At 33.6% G+C, this 19,468-nt stretch overlaps 1 protein-coding gene across 1 annotated transcript; it reads right to left on the bottom strand.

Annotated features, from left to right (window-relative positions):
* Window positions 1–1,552: 1,552 nt before the first annotated feature.
* On the bottom strand, window positions 1,553–18,874 carry Ssk (smooth septate junction protein snakeskin). The gene is made up of 4 exons (XM_072522528.1): window positions 18,717–18,874; window positions 9,731–9,927; window positions 8,694–8,823; window positions 1,553–6,526 (listed from the first exon to the last, which is right to left on the bottom strand). Exons 1-4 carry the CDS (start codon window positions 18,765–18,767, stop codon window positions 6,425–6,427), a joined length of 480 nt encoding a protein of 159 aa, XP_072378629.1. The 5' UTR covers window positions 18,768–18,874; the 3' UTR covers window positions 1,553–6,424.
* Window positions 18,875–19,468: the final 594 nt, after the last annotated feature.

Raw genomic sequence — 19,468 nt, 5'->3', positions numbered from 1 at the left:
TATGAGCGACTTTCTCGGGTCTTCGATGGGGGATCGCCGCATTCTTGAATAACAGTATTTTATATTTAAAGAGGAATTTTGTTGAAAGGAGAACAGTTAGTTTTTGAACATCGCGTCGCGTTTTAAAATGTAACGCACGTATTATAATAAATGTAGATAAATTATATAATTATTAAGTGTAAAATAAATTAGTACAAATAAAGACTTTAAATAAACTTTTAAGTGTTATAAGTGTAGAACCTTGAATAATAAATAAAAACAATAAATTAGACTTATAATAACATAACAATAGCTACAAATATTTTATGTTAGAATATTGCTAAATCTTTCATCCTATTTCGTTAGAGTCCATATTTCTACCTCATATTTGAGGACTGGCCTCAGCAATGTTTTGTATATAATAATTTTAGTAAGATAGTTTCGAAACAAATTCAGATTTCTGCTTTAATCTGGAGCCTTCTAAAAATTGCAAGACATGACCAGACGATGATAAAGATGTTAAAGAAGACATGGGGAATCTAAAATTTGCATTCCACGACATGTCTATTCATCTAGGCAGAAATCCTAACGAATTTGTTTCTCGTACTCATACAGAGTAGATCCGAATAAAATGAAAAAGACAGAAAAGATTTTATTTCACGTTCAAAGCGTCTATGTATCTATTGATACGTATTTCGACTTAAAAAGTCTCATCAGAATAGATGTCTCATCAGATATTCTGATGAGACTTTTTAAGTCGAAATACGTATCAATAGATACATAGACGCTTTGAACGTGAAATAAAATCTTTTCTGTCTTTTTCATAATAATTTTAGTTCTTTTTGTGAGTTTCTTGCGTGGAATTGTTTTTTTAGTCCATTGTCTCTATTTGTAAGGTTTATTCATCTTTTAATTTCCTCAAAGACCGTTTCCCGTTCCTTAGTTGCTACAGAATCCTTAGTAAACAACATGTCCTTGGTTTTGTCTTCGTTGATGACTAGACCGACCTGTCTCGACGCTGTTTCTAAGGCTACGAAATATTGCTCATCATCTTGCTGCCTAGGCCATATTATGTCAATGTTATCAGCTTATGCTAAGATTATATTTTTTGATGTAACATATTGAATTTCTAGCTTAGTGATTTTGGCTTTAATTAGGCAATTATTAATAAATTTGTCCAAATCTGCTACAAAAAATATACAAAACATTAGGAAAAATGTTAATGAGAGTACAGAGACAAAATAGAGGGAAAAAAACAAATGATTTTTACACTTGAAAGACAGATAAATGACATATTCGTCCCATTCAGTTGTACCCCATTATAGAGCAGGATCTGCTTCATCTTCTCAGGGATTCGTTTGGATATATTTTAAACAGAACTGGAGAAAGAGAACCTCTCTGCTGCAATCCTTTAGTTAAAAGGAATTCTTTCGTTAGGTTATTTCCTACTTTAATTTTTGATGTGGCTTGTTTGTACAGTTGCTGTACTGCTGCAATAATCCAGGACTTCTATAGTTTTTTTTATAATTGTATATACTTTTCGAAAATTTTATACAAAACAAGATAAAAAACGTTCAACCCTTTTACTTATTTTATTTCTCACAACTACTACATTTTTATAAAAACTTTATACTACAAATAACATAAATGCAAACTCTTAAAAATATTTCAACATCTAATATTCCGAATTTTACAACAATATTGTACAACTATCCGTTTTTATTGTAGTTTGTTTTATTTTAACTGCAGACAAAGCTCGTCAAGCCAGGCAGTACCCTCAATAACATATTTTAGTTTGAGTTACTTCATATATTTACCGGGTTTGACTTGACACCCAAAAATATATTAACGAATACAAAAATATAATATGAATACATTTGCTTGGTACTTTGTTTCCCTTAACATTCTTTACAGGTTTGAATCTAGTCGATGTTTTCAACTTTCGCCGTTTAAATTCAAATCTCTTTTTCTGTGTATATACTTTCTGTTTCTTTAAATTAAAAATAGATGCCGAGTTACTTTTTGATTTTTGTCGGTAGCTTCTCATGAACAACTTTTAGCTGGTATATTTTGGCTAATTAATAATCTCCCCTTATAAATCTTCTATTGTTGAAAATTTGTAAGTTATCAGGACCGACTTAAATCCGAATTAAATAATTTTTATTTCGAATTAAATAAGTTGTCAGTGATATTTAGCAAAATATTGTTACAATGTGGCGTCCGTGGAATCGTGATAACGATAACACAGAAGAAGCTCCTCTTAAACTCACCGTTGGAAATTGTCATTTAGAAGAGGCTACTCACATTCAAGGACAAGAATCAGAAAGGCGTCAAACAACCTATCTATCATTTAATGCAAAAGAAATAGTTAAACTGCAGCTATAGAAAAACTGCCGCTCTGACTCGGACACCAATTTCAACCGTTCGAAAAATTATTAATAATTTAATACTTCCAAAAACGTATATATTAACATAAAATGAGCAGTCTGTAGAGCTAGACAATGGTACTACCATGGAGTAAATTATACAAACGATATTGCCGTCAGCGAGTCCGTGTTATCCCGACGGCAAGCGTTGCTAAGAAAGTTGCCTAAAGGCATGCGTAATATGTCGTCAACTGATTATTTCCTGCAACTTCTTGCAATTGCGCGATAATCGGTTTGGTGTCATTTTCTCTGGAAGTTTTCATGCAAGCCTAGGAGAAGCCACTGATTGACACGGATTCACATGGGATTCACGGATACATGCCGATCTGACAGCTGTTTTCTGTTTTTGAACAATTTTTCCCATACATTTCTAGATTGATTTGTTGATTATCCAGTTTTTCTTATAATTTTCTTCAAACAACAATGCCATGCAAAACTGGGTAGGTGAGTAAATTAGATTTTTATTTTGCATCACATTATTGTGCTATTCACGCAAGCTGTAAAATCGCACATAAAGACTTTGCAATAGATTCGCATGAAAGTTAGTCATGCAAGAGTTACAAGGAAGTTTTCTTGCGAGCTGTAAAGTGGTCTTTAGTAGAGCGCAGTTCACGCGTTGCCTATAGTGCGCATCAGGTTATACGTAGCGGTGACAATGCGGACAAAGTGATCTCAACGCGACGTAACTACAGTCACGTATACTTGGAAATTATATGCCCTGCTTTCCGCGTCGTAATGACGGCATTACCACTAGTATGACAGATCCCTTAATTACATCAAGTAAGTATAGCAGCGTTTCTTTTTGGTCGGAGAGAGAGATAGAGAGAGTGAGAAGTTTCATTGGACTAGAGAGAGAGACAGATCGAATAACCGCAAGAGATCTTGTTATTTTCTTCAAAAGCACCTTCCAATCACAGTTTATTGTTTAATAGAAAGTAATATACTGTGCTTTCAATAAAGGAAAACGAGTAACGATATTCCACGCCGAATATTATAGTAAATATTAGTGAATCTTGTGTCGATTATCAAGATACAACCGCGGAGGTATTTGAAAACTGAGTTAAAAATGATTAATACCAAATATACCACCAAACAGTGTAATTGTGATGGACAATGTGTCTTACCATAGTAGACAATTAAATAAAGCTTCTTGTATCTATAATACTCAAGTCTGTGATCTTGGTGTTCGTACCGAATAGACGTGCTTTTTCGGTCTCTCTTCTTGACTGTTGACTCCCGTAGACAACAGACGCTTTCTTCACACCTCTCTCTGATATTATTTCGGCAGAATTAAAACGTAGTGCGAGAAACAACCGCGAATGAAAACCTGCTGTGATAACCGAAACCTACTTATATGAATACCACGATTTTATTATAACAGTAATACACTCGCGATCATAAAATCCGGGTCACCTTGAAAATCACCGTTATTTCATTTTTATCGAGCTTTATCGTAAATAATAATAACACAAATACAAACTAATGCATGTTTCTGAGAATTGTTGTTGCCTTAGTGGTTTCCTTTGTAGCAAAGAATTCCAATAATGCCAATTTCGCGGAAAACTATACACTTCCCAAAATGAACGGTACCTGTAACTGCCGCTTGTTTTAAATGTCTCATTTGTGCTTCGACTTTCTGTTCAAACGCAACAAACAAACGTTTATTATTGCCACCATTTGTGTGTATTAGTGCCATTATTAGTGTTTATTATTGTTTATTTTTGCCAAAAATGCCTTTGACTGTTGTTGAAACGGCACGCATTGTTGCGCTTGTGGAAGACGGTCACACTCAACGGCAAGTCGCAAGAACTGTTGGCGTAAGCCTTTCTACGATTCAACGAGTGCTTCAACGCTTTCAGGAGACTGGTTTGCTAACCAGACGACCTGGATCTGGGCGAAGAAGAACGACCACGGCACGAGATGACCGTTTACTTATGTTTCAGGCTTTACGAAACCGGATCTCAACTGCGGTTGTGCATCGAAATCGTCTACAGGAAGTACGAAATTGCAATGTTAGCGTTGCAACAGTCAGGAGAAGACTTTGTTCTTCTGGACTATCTTCTCGGGTAATGGCTACAGGACCGCCACTTCGCCGGGCGCATCGAGTTGCACGACTAGCTTTTGCTCCACAATACGCGCATTGGAGAATTAATGATTGGAGCAAAGTGTTATTTTCAGATGAATCCCGTTTCTGCCTAACTGGATCCGATGGACGTGTAAGAGTTTGGAGGAGAACCGGTGAACGATTTTCACAAGCTTGCATTGCTCCAAGAATGTAATTTGGTGGAGGCTCGTCCATGGCTTGGGGAGGTGTATCTTCCGACTTCCGCACAGAATTACCCTTCATCGAAAATGGGTCCTTAACTACACGAAGGTACATTACGGAGATTCTGGAAGAACATGTTATGCCCACCATGGCGAGACTTGGAGAAGACGCCGTTTTTATGCAGGACAATGCGCGACCGCACGTTGCCAGGATCAGCATGCAATACTTAGACGGGTTGGAATTACGAGGTTACCCCGGCCAGCTAGGTCTCCGGACCTGAATCCCATCGAACATCTCTGGGACGATTTGAAAAAACGTATTCAAACCCATACACCACCTCCTAACAACGCAAAGGAGCTTAAACATCTGTTAGTGAGAGAGTGGAATAACTTACCACAACATGTAATCCGGAGAAGAATTGAGAGTATGCTCTGTCGTCTGCAAAAGGTTATTAGAGCAAGGGGAGGCAATACACGATATTAGTCACTGAAACTTCACTGATGTTTCACCACGTTCTGTATTTTCAATTTTTTTTCGTATGTCTGTTTTATCAACAATTTGGTTTGTTTTCTGCTTTTTCAATAAAAACGATAAAAAACCGTTGTTTTTTTCTTTTAAAACAAACATTAATGACAAATAAAAATACATTAGCCTAAAAAAAGGTTATTACTGCACCAGAGGCAAAAATATTCAATAGACTTGACATTTTTAAGGTGACCCGGATTTTATGATCGCGAGTGTATTAATAAGCTTTTTTGTAAACTTGATTTAGCTATTGCCTGCATAACATTTAATTACCTCTCTTAATTATTTTAAACCACACCTATGATACAGTCCTAATAACTCTGAAATTATTTTAATAATTTCGAACGAAACGAACACGAAATATGTTCGTTGGTCACATTTTTGAAGTAGTAACAAACTAATAAAGAGGCTAATAGTTGAAAATTTAACATTTCTCGGGTCCCGAGTGACATGCGTAATTCAAATTTATATCACTTGTATGTCGAAAATTCTTCACAAGAACACAATAACTTGCAATACTTTCAAATGAAATTAAACAAAAAACAATAGTTACTGTTACAAAATATACAGAAAAAACTAAGAATAATACCAAAGGTAGGTGGAAAACACATACAAAGGACAAGATATACGGTACAAAAAATATAAAAAGAAATAATTATAAAGTAAAAAGATACAGCAGGATAATATATTAAAAGAAGGAAAAGAACGCGAATTGAATTTTCATGAAAAATATAAAGCGCACCTGTTGTAGCCGCTACTAACCATAAGGCATAACTAGAAATTTAGTAGGTAAAAAAGACTATTTGACGTGTTATGAAAAAAAAAATGTATTGAATTGAAACGACTGAATCGAACTTTGGATAACAAATACAACTACAGGGGTCACAAGGAATATTTTTATTATAACGGCAGTTGTTTTATTTTAAAATTAAACTAATATTATATAAACTATCTTTAATTACAATTATTAAAGTACCTAATTAATTTAACTCAACTATCTGGATTGAATCCGGTTAATAGCCAAATAATTCTTTAAAAAAAAATTAATGTAACACTTACTTGGAAATATAAAAAAGGTGTTGAATGAATGAATGCTTTAAAATATTATTAAATGATTTGTCATGAAACAATTATGGATATTGATTTATGTGTTGGATGTCACGGTACACTTGAGCTGCTTAAAGTAAAATATAGAAACTAAATAAATATATTTATATTACGATGAAATTTATTGCATTTTGGCTTTGAGGATGAAGATTGCGGAAAGTACTCCGTCTACAAGATAGACCGCTCCATTTACTATACACATCGATCCTAACGCCAAACCAACCTGAAACAAAAAATGTTTCATTAATATAATAATAAAGAAGCAATATTTTATAGGTCTCCTTTTCGTGCGTAATATGCTCCAAACACATCCCCATATACGTGCTATAGTAGAAGCCAGAGTTAGAACGTAGTGCAGGTAAGATAGGTAATGTAATTCTTACGGGAGAACGGCCGACCACGTTGCCGGTTTGCCCCAAGCGGCGCATGTGGACCGGATTTAAGAATCATTGCATTGGAATATAGACGCACACAACAATTGCCTGCGGTTGTATAAAAGACTATCAAAATTGTTTCAACTAAAGCATGATTCTATTATGGATGTATAAATAAGAGAGTTACATTGTCGGACTAAACAATAACATGAAGAAAAATACTATGAAAAAAGTAAAATATATTAAAAACTCATTGTCGCTAGCTTATCTATATTTATTAATTTTCAATAGCTTCCATTGTAAACACATTCTTTGGGAAATTAAGATCATAATAAAGTCATTAGGAGAAGCGAATCAGTTTTAATCCTCATAGTTCACGCAAAACAAACATGTCATTTTCTCGATTTGGGTACTGGCCATTAGACCAAAAATTTGTTGGCAAAAACTACGAAAGCTCAGTTCTATTTCATTTTCGCAAGCGGATGAAAGTACCTACATCATGGAGCCGTTTCCAGTATCTATCGTGAATTTCAAACAGGGTATGACTCTTAGTGTGTAAGTAAAACGTGTGGTGTTAAATGTATTGAACTATCATCTAAACTTAAAAAATGGTGACAGCTTGACTATTACCGTGGAAAAAGTTTAGAAAATGTGTGGTGTGAGTGTTCCCAAAATTTATGACATCCGTGAAGAGGCCCAGCAGGGCGAACTGAAACCGGTACAAAAAAGAAAGAAAAACAGTTTAATAGACTCTTTAAAAGTTAAATAGACTCTTTTAAAAAATCAGTTAAAAGAATGGGATTAAGATGGAGAAAAACTGAAGATAATAGGAAAATTTTGAGCGAGACTAGACGAAAAGAATAGATTATTTAAGAAAGTTAAAAAACTACAAAGTTGAGGGACAGCCAATTATATATTGTGATGAAACATATGTTCATAGTTTACACACCGTACCAAAAGCATGTGACGATAGCAAAAACAAATGTCTAAAGTAAAAGCACCCGTAGCTAAAGGTAAACGGCTTATCATCGTACATGCTGGAGGTGAAACAGGATTCGTACCTCAGGCACTTACTATTTTTAAATCGTGCATGAAAACCGTAGACTATCACGATGAAATGAATAATGCATATTTTGTCAAGTGGTTAAAAGAAAATTTTATTCCCAATGCTCCGAAAACATGCGTATTGGTGCTAGACAATGCCTCTCATCATAACACGCTCTTAGAACCCATTCCAAATATTTCATGAAAGTGAAAGATCTATTTTCTATCCGGCGAAATGAACTACTTCGCCTAGGCTCTAGAATAATTTTATTTTTCGGAACGAGCAAGCCCGACGTGTTCAGTCTTTATTTTAGGGTCCCCAGTACACTGTTGCCAGTTAGTGCCGCGCAAGTATTTACAATGTCATAGCTCTTGTCAAAATCCATGAGATCTAGAAAGATTTTTTTATTATATGTACCTATTATATATGTGTTATTATATATATATATATATATATATATATATATATATATATATATATATATATATATATTATTATATATATATATATATATATATATATATATATATATATATATATATATATATATATATTAGTATATCTATATTGATGTGAGTACATATTGACTATATCTTTGCCAAAATAGAAACTAGTACTCGTAATTCAAATTAATTTTCAATTGTTGTTAATAAGAGGGGCGATAAAATTTAGGTACTTCTATTTTTTTTAATTTTCATGTATTCGGAAGTTGTCCCACCAATAAAGGTTGTTTCTCCTGAAAGATTGGTGTTAACAATAATACTTATTTTGATAATTTACTTTGTAATTATTCTAATACAGTTTATATTAGAATAAGCTGGACCATTGACACTAACTGGCTAACATATTCTTTGATTATTATTTTACATATTCATCTAATATATCATTTTAGCCTGTAAAGTTTATACTAGTGGACCTGATTATTCAACATTAGTTTTAAAATACACTACTATATAAAAAAAGAAACTTACCTGTCGTTCAGAATCTACTGTTGTGTATTTGTATTCGGATAAGTACCCAAGCCAATAATGAAGAGCTGTAGCTCCAACAGCTATCCACATGAAAATTCCAACTATATTCATCAGGATATCAGTGAATGTCCTAAAAAGTCAGCATATATTAAAAAAAGATTTTACAGTAGGCGGTACAGTAGACTATAGCGTGACTAGTTACTAGCTAAGCTTTATACTGTGTTTTCTATATTTTTAAAATATAAATAATATTTTAAAAATTGAATAAGGTAATTTTATTATTTATTTATTATTTATATTCTAAACAAAATATATTATAATTTAAATAATTCAATGAATTATTATGTTTGATCCTAGCGCCATCTGTTGACGTATTAACAAAGCATACGCTGTTTACTTCTGACAGACTTGTCAAATTCAAACGAAATACTAAATTAATTAAAATATAATTAAATATCATTTGATATTAAATTTAATTATTATATAAACTAAATAATGTGTTTAAAAATAATAATTGTATTTATATGAAAATATTTTAAAATGAGAAGTGTGTTAAAAATTTAAACAGATAATTTAATATTGTGATTAATCCGATAACATTTATGAATTTTAAATTTTGACAATCGTTGCGAATCATATCTTTTATAGACAAATATTCTTTAATTTTTTCTTTCTCATTTAATGTCTGCATTTTGGTAATTATTTTTCATGCCGTTTTTAATTTAAACCTGCTGCGAATAAATATAGGATGACTAGAAACAAATTGATCGAGAGTAGTGAATCGATGTGAATAACCGCTATTTTGTGACGCTACCCGTGACGACGCCATCTTGTGACGCTAGTTCCGTGACGCTCGCCTCAGCATTTTACTACAGAGAAAACAAGTAATAAAATGCTAGTACAGAAGTTTCGCTTCAAAATTGCCTTATATGTATATAGTGTAAAAGTTTGTAGGTAATTTTTAATAATGGTTTGGTTAGACAAGGAAGAACACTATCGTTAAATGAAGTAGATGTGTAGAACAATTATTTTCTTACGTTTTGTGATCTCCACTAGCGAAGCAAAGGCTGATCAAGGAGACGAATGTATAAATCATGAATCCTACGAATACTCCGGAGGCGACGATTTCTGCATCGGGATTTTTTTCTTCGTTTAGATTCCAGGTTCCTCCTACTCCTAAAAAGTAGCCCTGATAACCGGTTCGGTACAAGATGAGACATATCAAATTGATCACCTGAAAAAATATTTAAGACATTGTATTCATAAATAGGCTGTAAGATGTATAAATAAGATTCACTGTAATTAAGCATATTTTTTACAACAAAGGTAACGGATCAGAGCTACACTTCAATGGTCTATTGTCATATACACTCACACGAAAAACGGACACTCTTTGAATTTTTGATCAAATTGTCGAAACACACTTTATTTCTTATGGTAACTTTTATCGACGATTGGTATACTCTGATACAGGATTTTAAGATATTTATAAGTTATAAGATACTTTTATTTAAAGAGAACTATACAAACTTACAGATTAATCCAAAAAAAGAATAACAAAATATAGAAAAAGTACAGTCACACAAGACACTGCACAAATACAAATTGTAGATTGATTATAATTCACTACATGGGACAGATTGGATGTTTTTTAAGCGAGGAAGAGGAACTTTCTTGTAAGTCTGTCATTTATTTCTACTACCTAGTTTGAAATGGACTCACACGAGCAATCAATTCATTATTATTTTGTAAAATTACTTCTCGATTCTTCTACATTCTTCTGGACATACTGTTAATTAGATCTGTTATTTATTTAAAACTTCATTCTGTGGAATTATTTTTCATTCCTCTAAAAGAGCCACTTTGAGTTGATCTAAGGTAAGAGGAACGGGTACCCGGCTTCGAATACTTATAGCAAGCTTCTCCCAAACATGCTCGATGGGATTTAACTCGGGACTGTGCGCTTGCCATGCCATATCTTCTTCTTCAAGTGCCATCTCCGCGGCGGAGGTCGGCAATCATCATAGCTATTCGAACTTTTGAGACGGCTGCTCTGAAAAGTTCATTTGATGTACATCCGTACCACTCTCTCAGGTTGCGCAGCCATGACATTCTACGCCTCCCTATGCTTCTCTTTCCTTGGATCTTTCCCTGCATGATCAGTTGGAGCAAGGTGTATTTCTCTCCACGTGTAATATGTCCGAGATATTCCAATTTTTTTGTTTTTATTGAATTTAAAATTTCCATTTCTTTGTTCATCCTTCTCAGAACCTCTTTGTTTGTGACGTGTTCTGTCCATGATATTTTCAGAATTCTTCTGTACACCCACAGCTCAAATGATTCCAGTTTTTTCATTGATGTAGCATTCAAGGTCCAAGATTCCATTCCATAAAATAAGGTCGAAAAAACATAGCACCTCGCCAACCTAACTCTTAGTTCCAGTTTTAAATCCCTGGTACATAGAACTCTTCTCATTTTGTTGAAATTTGCTCTAGCCTTTTCTATTCTTATTTTTATCTCCTGATTGTAATCATTTGTGGAGTTAATCATTGTTCCCAGGTATGCATATTTGTCCACTTGTTCGACGTTGGTTTCGTTTATTAGAAGACTCTCGTTATTTCTTTGAGTTTTTGATATTCTCATAAATTTCGTCTTCTTGACATTCATTGTTAGACCATACTCTTTTCCATACTCTGCTATTCTGGTCACCAGTCTCTGAAGATCTTCAATGTTTTCGGCTAAAATCACAGTGTCGTCCGCATATCTAATGTTGTTAATGGGAACTCCATTTACCTTTATTCCAGCTGTTTCACCCTCAAGAGATTTTTTCAGGACCTCTTCGGAGTAGGCGTTGAAAAGAATTGGCGACAATACGCATCCCTGTCTTACTCCACATCTAATTTCAATTTCTTCTGACAGCTGTTCGTTAACACGTACTGTTGCTCGCTGTTTATAGTATAAATTTGATATGATCCTGAGGTCGTTGTAGTCAATCTTCTTTGATTTCAGGACATTCATTAAATGTTCATGTTGTACTTTATCGAATGCTTTATTATAGTCAATAAAACATGCGTATATATCTTGATTGACGTCCAGGCATCTTTGTATTAGTATATTAAGTGAAAAAAGAGCTTCACGTGTTCCTAGGCCTTTGCGGAAACCAAATTGTGTATTATTAACGTCTATGTCCAGTTTGTGATATATTCGGTTATGGATGACTTTAAGTAGTAACTTTAGCGTATGAGACATTAAGCTAATGATGCGGTAATCGCTGCATTCTCTTGCGTTTTTCTTTTTAGGGAGACAAATAAAAATAGATGCTAACCACTCTTTGGGTAATACGCCTGAACTATAAATTTGGTTCAAAAGTGTCACTAAAACATCAATGTGCTTCTCATCTAGAATTTTTAGGATTTCTATAGGAAGCATATCAGGTAAAGGGCTTTTCCCGCTCTTCATTGTTTTTAATGCGTGCAATATTTCTTCTTTTGCTCCCTAATAAAATGTAGTCTGGCTACATGGTGTTCTTTAGAAAGTTTAGGTCCTGTAACGGGTGTTCGAGCATTCAGATTAGCCTTATTTAACCGTCTTCTAATGGTTTTTTCACTAACATTTATGTCTCTGACATGTTGGGGGCTCTTTCTAACCTCTATAGCAGTTGAATGACGATTTCTTAGTACTGAAGACACAATAAAACGGTCGTCCCGATGAGTAGTTCTTCTTTGGGGATCTGTTCTAAGACGTCGGTGTAAACTCCTGTCTCTAAAAAACGAGTAAAGACACCTTGAACTCTGCTGCGTAAAACGCCGTATTTGTCAGCTACGTAAACTTGACTTCTTCCGTCCTGAATAAGAGCAACAATAGATGCAACAACTTCTGCTCTCAAAGACATCTTGAAATTGTCAATAGTTGACACAATCACGATAAAAGTAAACACTTTTCTTCAAGTTGATTTTTTCATATAATCTTAAGACTAATAACTCAGTAGCTTGTCTTAGAGAGAGCCAATTGCGCACAGGTTTATTCAATTTAGCTTGATTGATCTGTTGAGAAGCTGACTATATTTCATCACACGATGAGGAAATCTTCCCTTGTTGAAACGTTCACCGTAATCTCAATATCATTGTTGTCATTATCAACTTCTTCTTTAAGTTCCAACTTCTATCGAAGGTTGAAAATCATCATGGCTATGCGGACTCTGTTGACTGCCGCTCTAAAAAGTTCTGCACTGCTGCATTCAAACCATTCCCTTAAGTTCTTAAGCCACGATATTTTTCGTCTTCCCACATTTCGCTTTCCTCGAATTTTCCTTGCATAATAAGCAGCAATAATGAGCATCTTTGCCCTCTCATAACATGGCCTAAGTACTCAAGTTTTCTTCTTTTAATAGTCAATATTATTTCAGCTTCATTTCCTATTTTTCTAGTAATTTCTGCGTCATTATCAATAGATGGGTCAAAACCTTGAAATACCAAAACTGGAATTTGTTCAAAGTAAGGAATCGGTCGAACAGCAGACAGAATATTTAATTCGGATAATGGATACTCTACCTTTTTTCTTTCCTATACCCTTTGTGTCGACCGTGGAAATATAGCAGACACCTACATAATCGACCAATATGCACTTAGGAATTGCAACTTGAGTTTCCAATGATCAAATCTGACAATTGTTTAATTTTTTTATGTTTTATTAGTAGTCCAGTCAATGAGAGCAAAGATAGGATATTACCTCAGATTTTTATCCTAATGCATCAATTCTGATGGAATTACTTACCTCTTAATTCAAAGCCTACTCTATACTGATATATGCTTATTATTTTGTAGGGGTGAAAACTACCCCTATTGCTAAAATTGAATAAAACTAGTTGTAACGTAAATCAAAGTACTTTTTAGGCTTTAATAGCATTTGATGAAGTTAAATAGATTTATTAATATTTTTAATCAATTTAATATCTAATTTAAATCAATTTACGTCGGTATTTTGGTTCAATGTTATTTTTCCAATTTTCAACCCTTAAAAACAACTCTCAACAATTTTTATAAACTAAAAATAAAATAAAAAATCAATTTAAACATATCATTTATTTATCTCTTTATTTACATGATATTAATACTAGTTTGTCATTTACAATAAAAATATCTTTTTGTAATTTTATATCCGTTAAAACTAGCTAGGTACCCCTCATGATGGAAAATATGAAAGTAGAAAATCACTGTTTTTTCCTCATCTTTGTCAAAGATTGGAGCAGTGTTTCCTTTTAAATTATTTCTAGTAATTCCTGCTGCGCATGTGATTTATGCATTTTTGTGGGCTGCAAATATTCATTAGCATTATTCCATCTCCAATCAATTAGATTGAGAGCTTTATGGCCTAGCCAAATTTGAATTTGGCAATTAACTCTCTTAACGTGCTCTTCCAAAGCAGGTAATGTAGGTACAAGCGACTCCAATTTTACCGCAGTGCTTTTCTTTGTGGCTTTAATAAATGGTATTGTCTCGAGTAACTCTTGTAAGCCTGTTAATTTTATTTTCTTTAGTATCTTTAGCTGCTCCATATAAAATTATTGCGCAGTATCTCCCAGCTTTTAGAATTTCTTCTAGTTTGTTGTTGGTTCTGCAGAATATCTGCGTTTGTTGTCTTAAATCTATCCTATTTTCTACCTGATCGACGATTTTTTTGCCATTGCCGAAGCATTCCGATGTTAAATCGCAGCTAGTAAAAGCATGCGAAAATCCTACCGATTTTGCACTGTTAGAATAATTAGCTTCGAAACTTTTTGATGTATAGAGCAATAAGGGGACGGTTTGTTTTCCTAATTTTAGAAAGAAAATTTTTTTAACTTAGACCCTTGCTGTCAAAATGATCAATATGTCCACATCTTCTGCTACAATAATCTTTTGGAACTGTGACTCATTTCGCAAGGCGGTTTCAACCATTCCTTCATCAGCTTCGCCTTGTTCTTCGTAAAGCAGTGAATTAAATTTTTTTCCCAATTGTTGTCTTCTTAATATAAATAATGCTGCCAGAAGAAATTGATTTTCCAAGCTTGGTATCGAAACGTTAGAACATAATACACTCTAATTTGTTTATATTTAATCTTTAAAAAATATTCTAGGTATATAGATCTGTTTATCGATACTACAATTAATTATCTTGAGGCATTTTTATCTTGTTTCATTTATTTACTTAGTAAATATTTTATTCACTTGCCACAAATTGATATCAGCGTTAAACATAGCATAGATAAATATTTCTCAACCGAATTTATCTTTCACAACAGTTAAATCATGGTTTATTGCTGTAGGTAGGTCCCTACGCTTAAACAAGTTGAATTATTTTTTTAGAGACTGATTCATACCAAAAAAAGCAAATTTATACATTAAGTACTTGCTACATGTGAAAATTTTGTGTTGTAACTATATAAATATTAAACCCTAATAGAGAAAGCAGTGGAATACAATAAACCTCTAGTTCTAATATTTATCGATTTTCACAAAGCCTTTGACACAGTTGAGCTAAGCAAAATATTACAGGCGCTTAAAGAATGCAGGCTAGATTATAGATATACTAAATTATTATACAAAATATACCTGCAGGCAACAACCACAGTCAGATTACATACTAACAGTAATCGCATAAAAATAGATCGGGGGGTTAGACAAGGAGACCCAATGTCACCTAAACTTTTTAATACGGTGCTAGAACATGCTTTTAAGAATTTGGATTGGATGACAAAGGGAATAAAAATAGATGGAGAATATCTAAACAACTTACGTTTCGCCGATGATATACTTATAATAGCTGAAGATCTAGGTATGGCAAGAGAGATGGTACAGGAACTCGTTGTGGCTACAGAAAGTGTAGGTTTAAATATAAATATCTCGAAAACAAAAATCATGACCAATTTGGTACCCAACCAGAACATCAGTATTGGTGGAAAAGAAATAGAACTCGTAGATAGATATAAATACTTGGGACATGAAATTATGATTGGCAGGGATAACCAGACTCATGAACTGAAGAGAAGAATCGGCCTTGGGTGGGCAGCATTTGGAAAACTGAGAGAAACTTTTAAAAGTGAGCTGCCCACATGCCTAAAGAGAAAGGTATTTGATCAGTGCGTCCTCCCAGTCTTGACGTACGGAGCAGAAACACTTACCTTAACAAAAGCAGCAGCTACCAAACTGAGAGTCACCCAGAGAAGAATGGAGCGGTCCATGTTAGGAATAACTCTGCGAGACAGAATAACCAACGAAGACATCAGGAGAAGAACCGGAGTGACTGACATCATCGAGAAGATAGCCAGACTAAAATGGAGATGGGCAGGACACATAGCCAGAATGACAGATGGGCGATACACAAAGAGGTTATTGGAATGGAGGCCAAGGGAAGACAAGAGAAGCGTCGGTCGACCACCTACGATTTAAGAAGACTCGATAAAAACTGGATGAGAGCGGCGCAAGATAGACGGGGTTGGAAACATGAGGAAGAGGCCTATGTTCAGCAGTGGACTCTTGAGTCTGGATGATAATGACTATTTCTTTCAAGGAAGAACTATTTATGGAATAAAATTGTTTATGTCATTATTTTAGAAAATTATAAAAAATCAACTGTTAAATTCAAATTTGAGCTTTTTAAACATAAATTTAAATGTGCGGGGTGATTCACGTAAGTCTGGCAAAGTTCATAATCTTTATTTTTAATCGAATGCCCTGTATATTTTTATGTTTTTAAAAGCTCCCTAACAACCTGTTTTCAACGAACTACATCACTTATGGTGTATTATGAATAATACATGGTGAAATTTTGAAATTAATATTAATTATTATAAATAAATTAATAGTATTTTTTTTAATTAGTTAAATAAAGACATCGAATTTCGAAATTTCACTTTGTATTATTCATAATAAACTCTATATAATACAGTTTGTTGAGATTAGTTTGTTAAGGAGCTTTTAAAAAAAAATAAAAATATACAAAGGTTTCATTAAAAATAAAGATAATGGATTATGCTAAACTTGCGTGAATCACACTGTACATTTAAATTTATATTTATAAAGCGCACATTTGAATTTAAAAATTGACGGATCCCAGCGTATAATTTTCTAAAATCCGAACACAAACAATTGTATTCCATAAGTGGTTTTCACACTGTATACATAATTTCAAAATTTCACCCTACTATATTATTCATAATACTGATATAAACTCCTCATATGCTGTAATACCTTATCCAAAATTCTTTGAAGATCAGTGATATTCTCTGTTAAGTATCAATATCGAGTCATACCAAAAATAGAAAATTATCAGGAGAGGACAGAATACCGAACGAACTCCTAAAGTACGGAGGACCAGATCTGACCAAACAACTATTAAACCTAATCCAAAAAATAATAGAACAAAACAGAGTTCCTCAAGAATGGAGGTCAAGCATCCTACTACCTCTCTTTAAAAAGGGAGACAAATCGGACCCAGAGAATTACAGAGGAATTAATTTATTAAATACTAAAATTAACAACCAAAGTGATAACAAATAAACTGAATGGAATTATAACACTAACAGACGAACAAGGTTTTAGGTCGGGAAGATCATGCACTGACGCTATATTTATAATGAGGCAGATGCAAGAGAAATCATTACAATACAACAAACCGGCATATCTATGTTTCGTGGACCTTAAGAAGGCATTTGAACGGGTTAAATTAAAGGACGTTATCCACTTCGCTACTTCGCAAGAGAGATACCTCTAGGAATAATTAAAACGATCGAAAATATCTACCGAAACAACACAATAAAAGTAAAAGTAGAAGAAGAACTAACCGACCCTATTGAAGCTGGCAATGGGATAAGACAGGGATATCCCATGAATCATCTATTGTTCAAATTGATTATAGATGAAATAATAAAAAAGTAAGAACTAAAAAAGAATACCAAATGGGAGAAAAACAACTCAAAATAATCTGCTATGCAGTCAACGCAATACTACTCTTTCTAAGTGAAGATGATTTACAAAGTATGCTGCACCAATTTAATATAACCGCCAGAAAATTTAACGTGTTAATTTCCCCAAAAAATACAGAATGCATGGTTATAACAGCAAATTTACTAAGATGTTAATTGAAGCTGGAAGGTCAGATAATAGAACAAGTGATGGAGTTTAAATATCTAGGCATCACATTATCTAGCTACTAGAAACTCGAAACTGAAGTGGAAGATCAAATGAATAGAGCAAAGAGAGGGCAAAAAGGATGTTAGAAACAGCAGAGATGAAAACACTTAAAAAAATTGATGGTAAGACAGTAGATAACACTATGGGACAGAGCTAGAAGTACGGATATACGAAGTAGATTCAAGGTGGAGAACATCAAGATCTGGGTAAGAAATAGAAGAGTAGAATGGAGCGATCATACAAACCGAATGATAACTCTTCTCAAAAATATTTATAAAATATGTCTCATTAGACTGATGTTGTGATGTTGCGTTGCGATGAAGATTTTGTCTATTGTTGTAAATTGTTTTCAAACAACTTTGTCCAGTCAACAATTGCCCTGTATATTGTAAACTGTTAGGTGATGATTTAGAGAGTTATTAACAAAAATACAAATATAAAAAAGTGTTCATCAATGAAAAACACTAATTATTGAGTCTTAAACAATTCTGTTAAGACAAAAGAACGTGTAGCAACAGCAAAACCGTTCTGAATGCAACATAAAAATCATCTACATATTTTCAATTTAACTCTGTAGAGCATGGAAACCAGTCAACCAGTCATTAATGAAAAACTAAGTGCTTTGCAATAAGCAAAACAAGAAGAATTATTTATTATTCACTGTATTATCCAGTACTTAAGATAAATTTAAAAGCTTCAAGAACTTTCTTATTAATTTTAAAAGCACGATCTCTAATACCTAATATGACGAAAATAATGGTACCCGCCCTAGATTGACGAAATAGACAAAAGATCTGTTATAAACAATAAAATGCTCATATTTACCCAACAAATTATCGTTTGTTCTACTTACCAATTTGAGCAATTTCAGGACAATGGTCCCCACAGTCTCGATACTTGTCATTTTCGTAAAAAATCGAACTTTTAGTTTTAACTAATATTAATTTTCACTACGATGGTGTATTTTCACCTGCTACGTCTAAAATGAGGTGAGTCAATAGAGATAATCAGTTTATCTTTACTGATAAGATTCTGTTTTGGCTTCAATGCCCTCCAATAAAAATTCTATTTTCTTAGTACCGTTGAAGGCAATAAAAGATCATGACAAACTTGAGTAAACAATGGTATCTATTTATCATTTGTTTTTAAGAAATATTACTAAGATGTACGTACGTCTAGTAAATTTATACGAAATAAATTCCGATTTAATGAGTATTTTACTATTATATGTATCATCATAAGTAGTAAGTCACTACTAGAAATACAAGACTCCTTTTCATGCGTTTCAGACTCGTATTCGAGGTACTGAAATGCTTTAAGTCTTGCGAAAACATGTGATTTTTTGCTAGTTCACAATGTCCTAATATTTTTTACTACCTATTCTTGTCTTTTCATTCTACCTAATCTACCTAATTTTTATCCTCCTTTCTTTCCATGCGCCCTATCCGTTCCTGACGTTGGCGATCATCGGTGCAATAAGGATTTTGTTCGTTACGTTCTCTAAAGGTGGGTACACATATGCGAGCCGAACGGTATAAGTACCGTACGCGTACAGATCCTTGAAAAATATTCTACATCGTACTGATCGCATACTTATCTCGATCC

This window comes from Diabrotica undecimpunctata, chromosome 2, assembly GCF_040954645.1.
Source record: "Diabrotica undecimpunctata isolate CICGRU chromosome 2, icDiaUnde3, whole genome shotgun sequence".
Taxonomy (NCBI): Eukaryota; Metazoa; Arthropoda; class Insecta; order Coleoptera; family Chrysomelidae; genus Diabrotica; species Diabrotica undecimpunctata.
The sequence above is the reverse complement of the archived record's forward strand: the minus strand, read 5'-3'. Positions and strand labels throughout refer to the sequence as shown.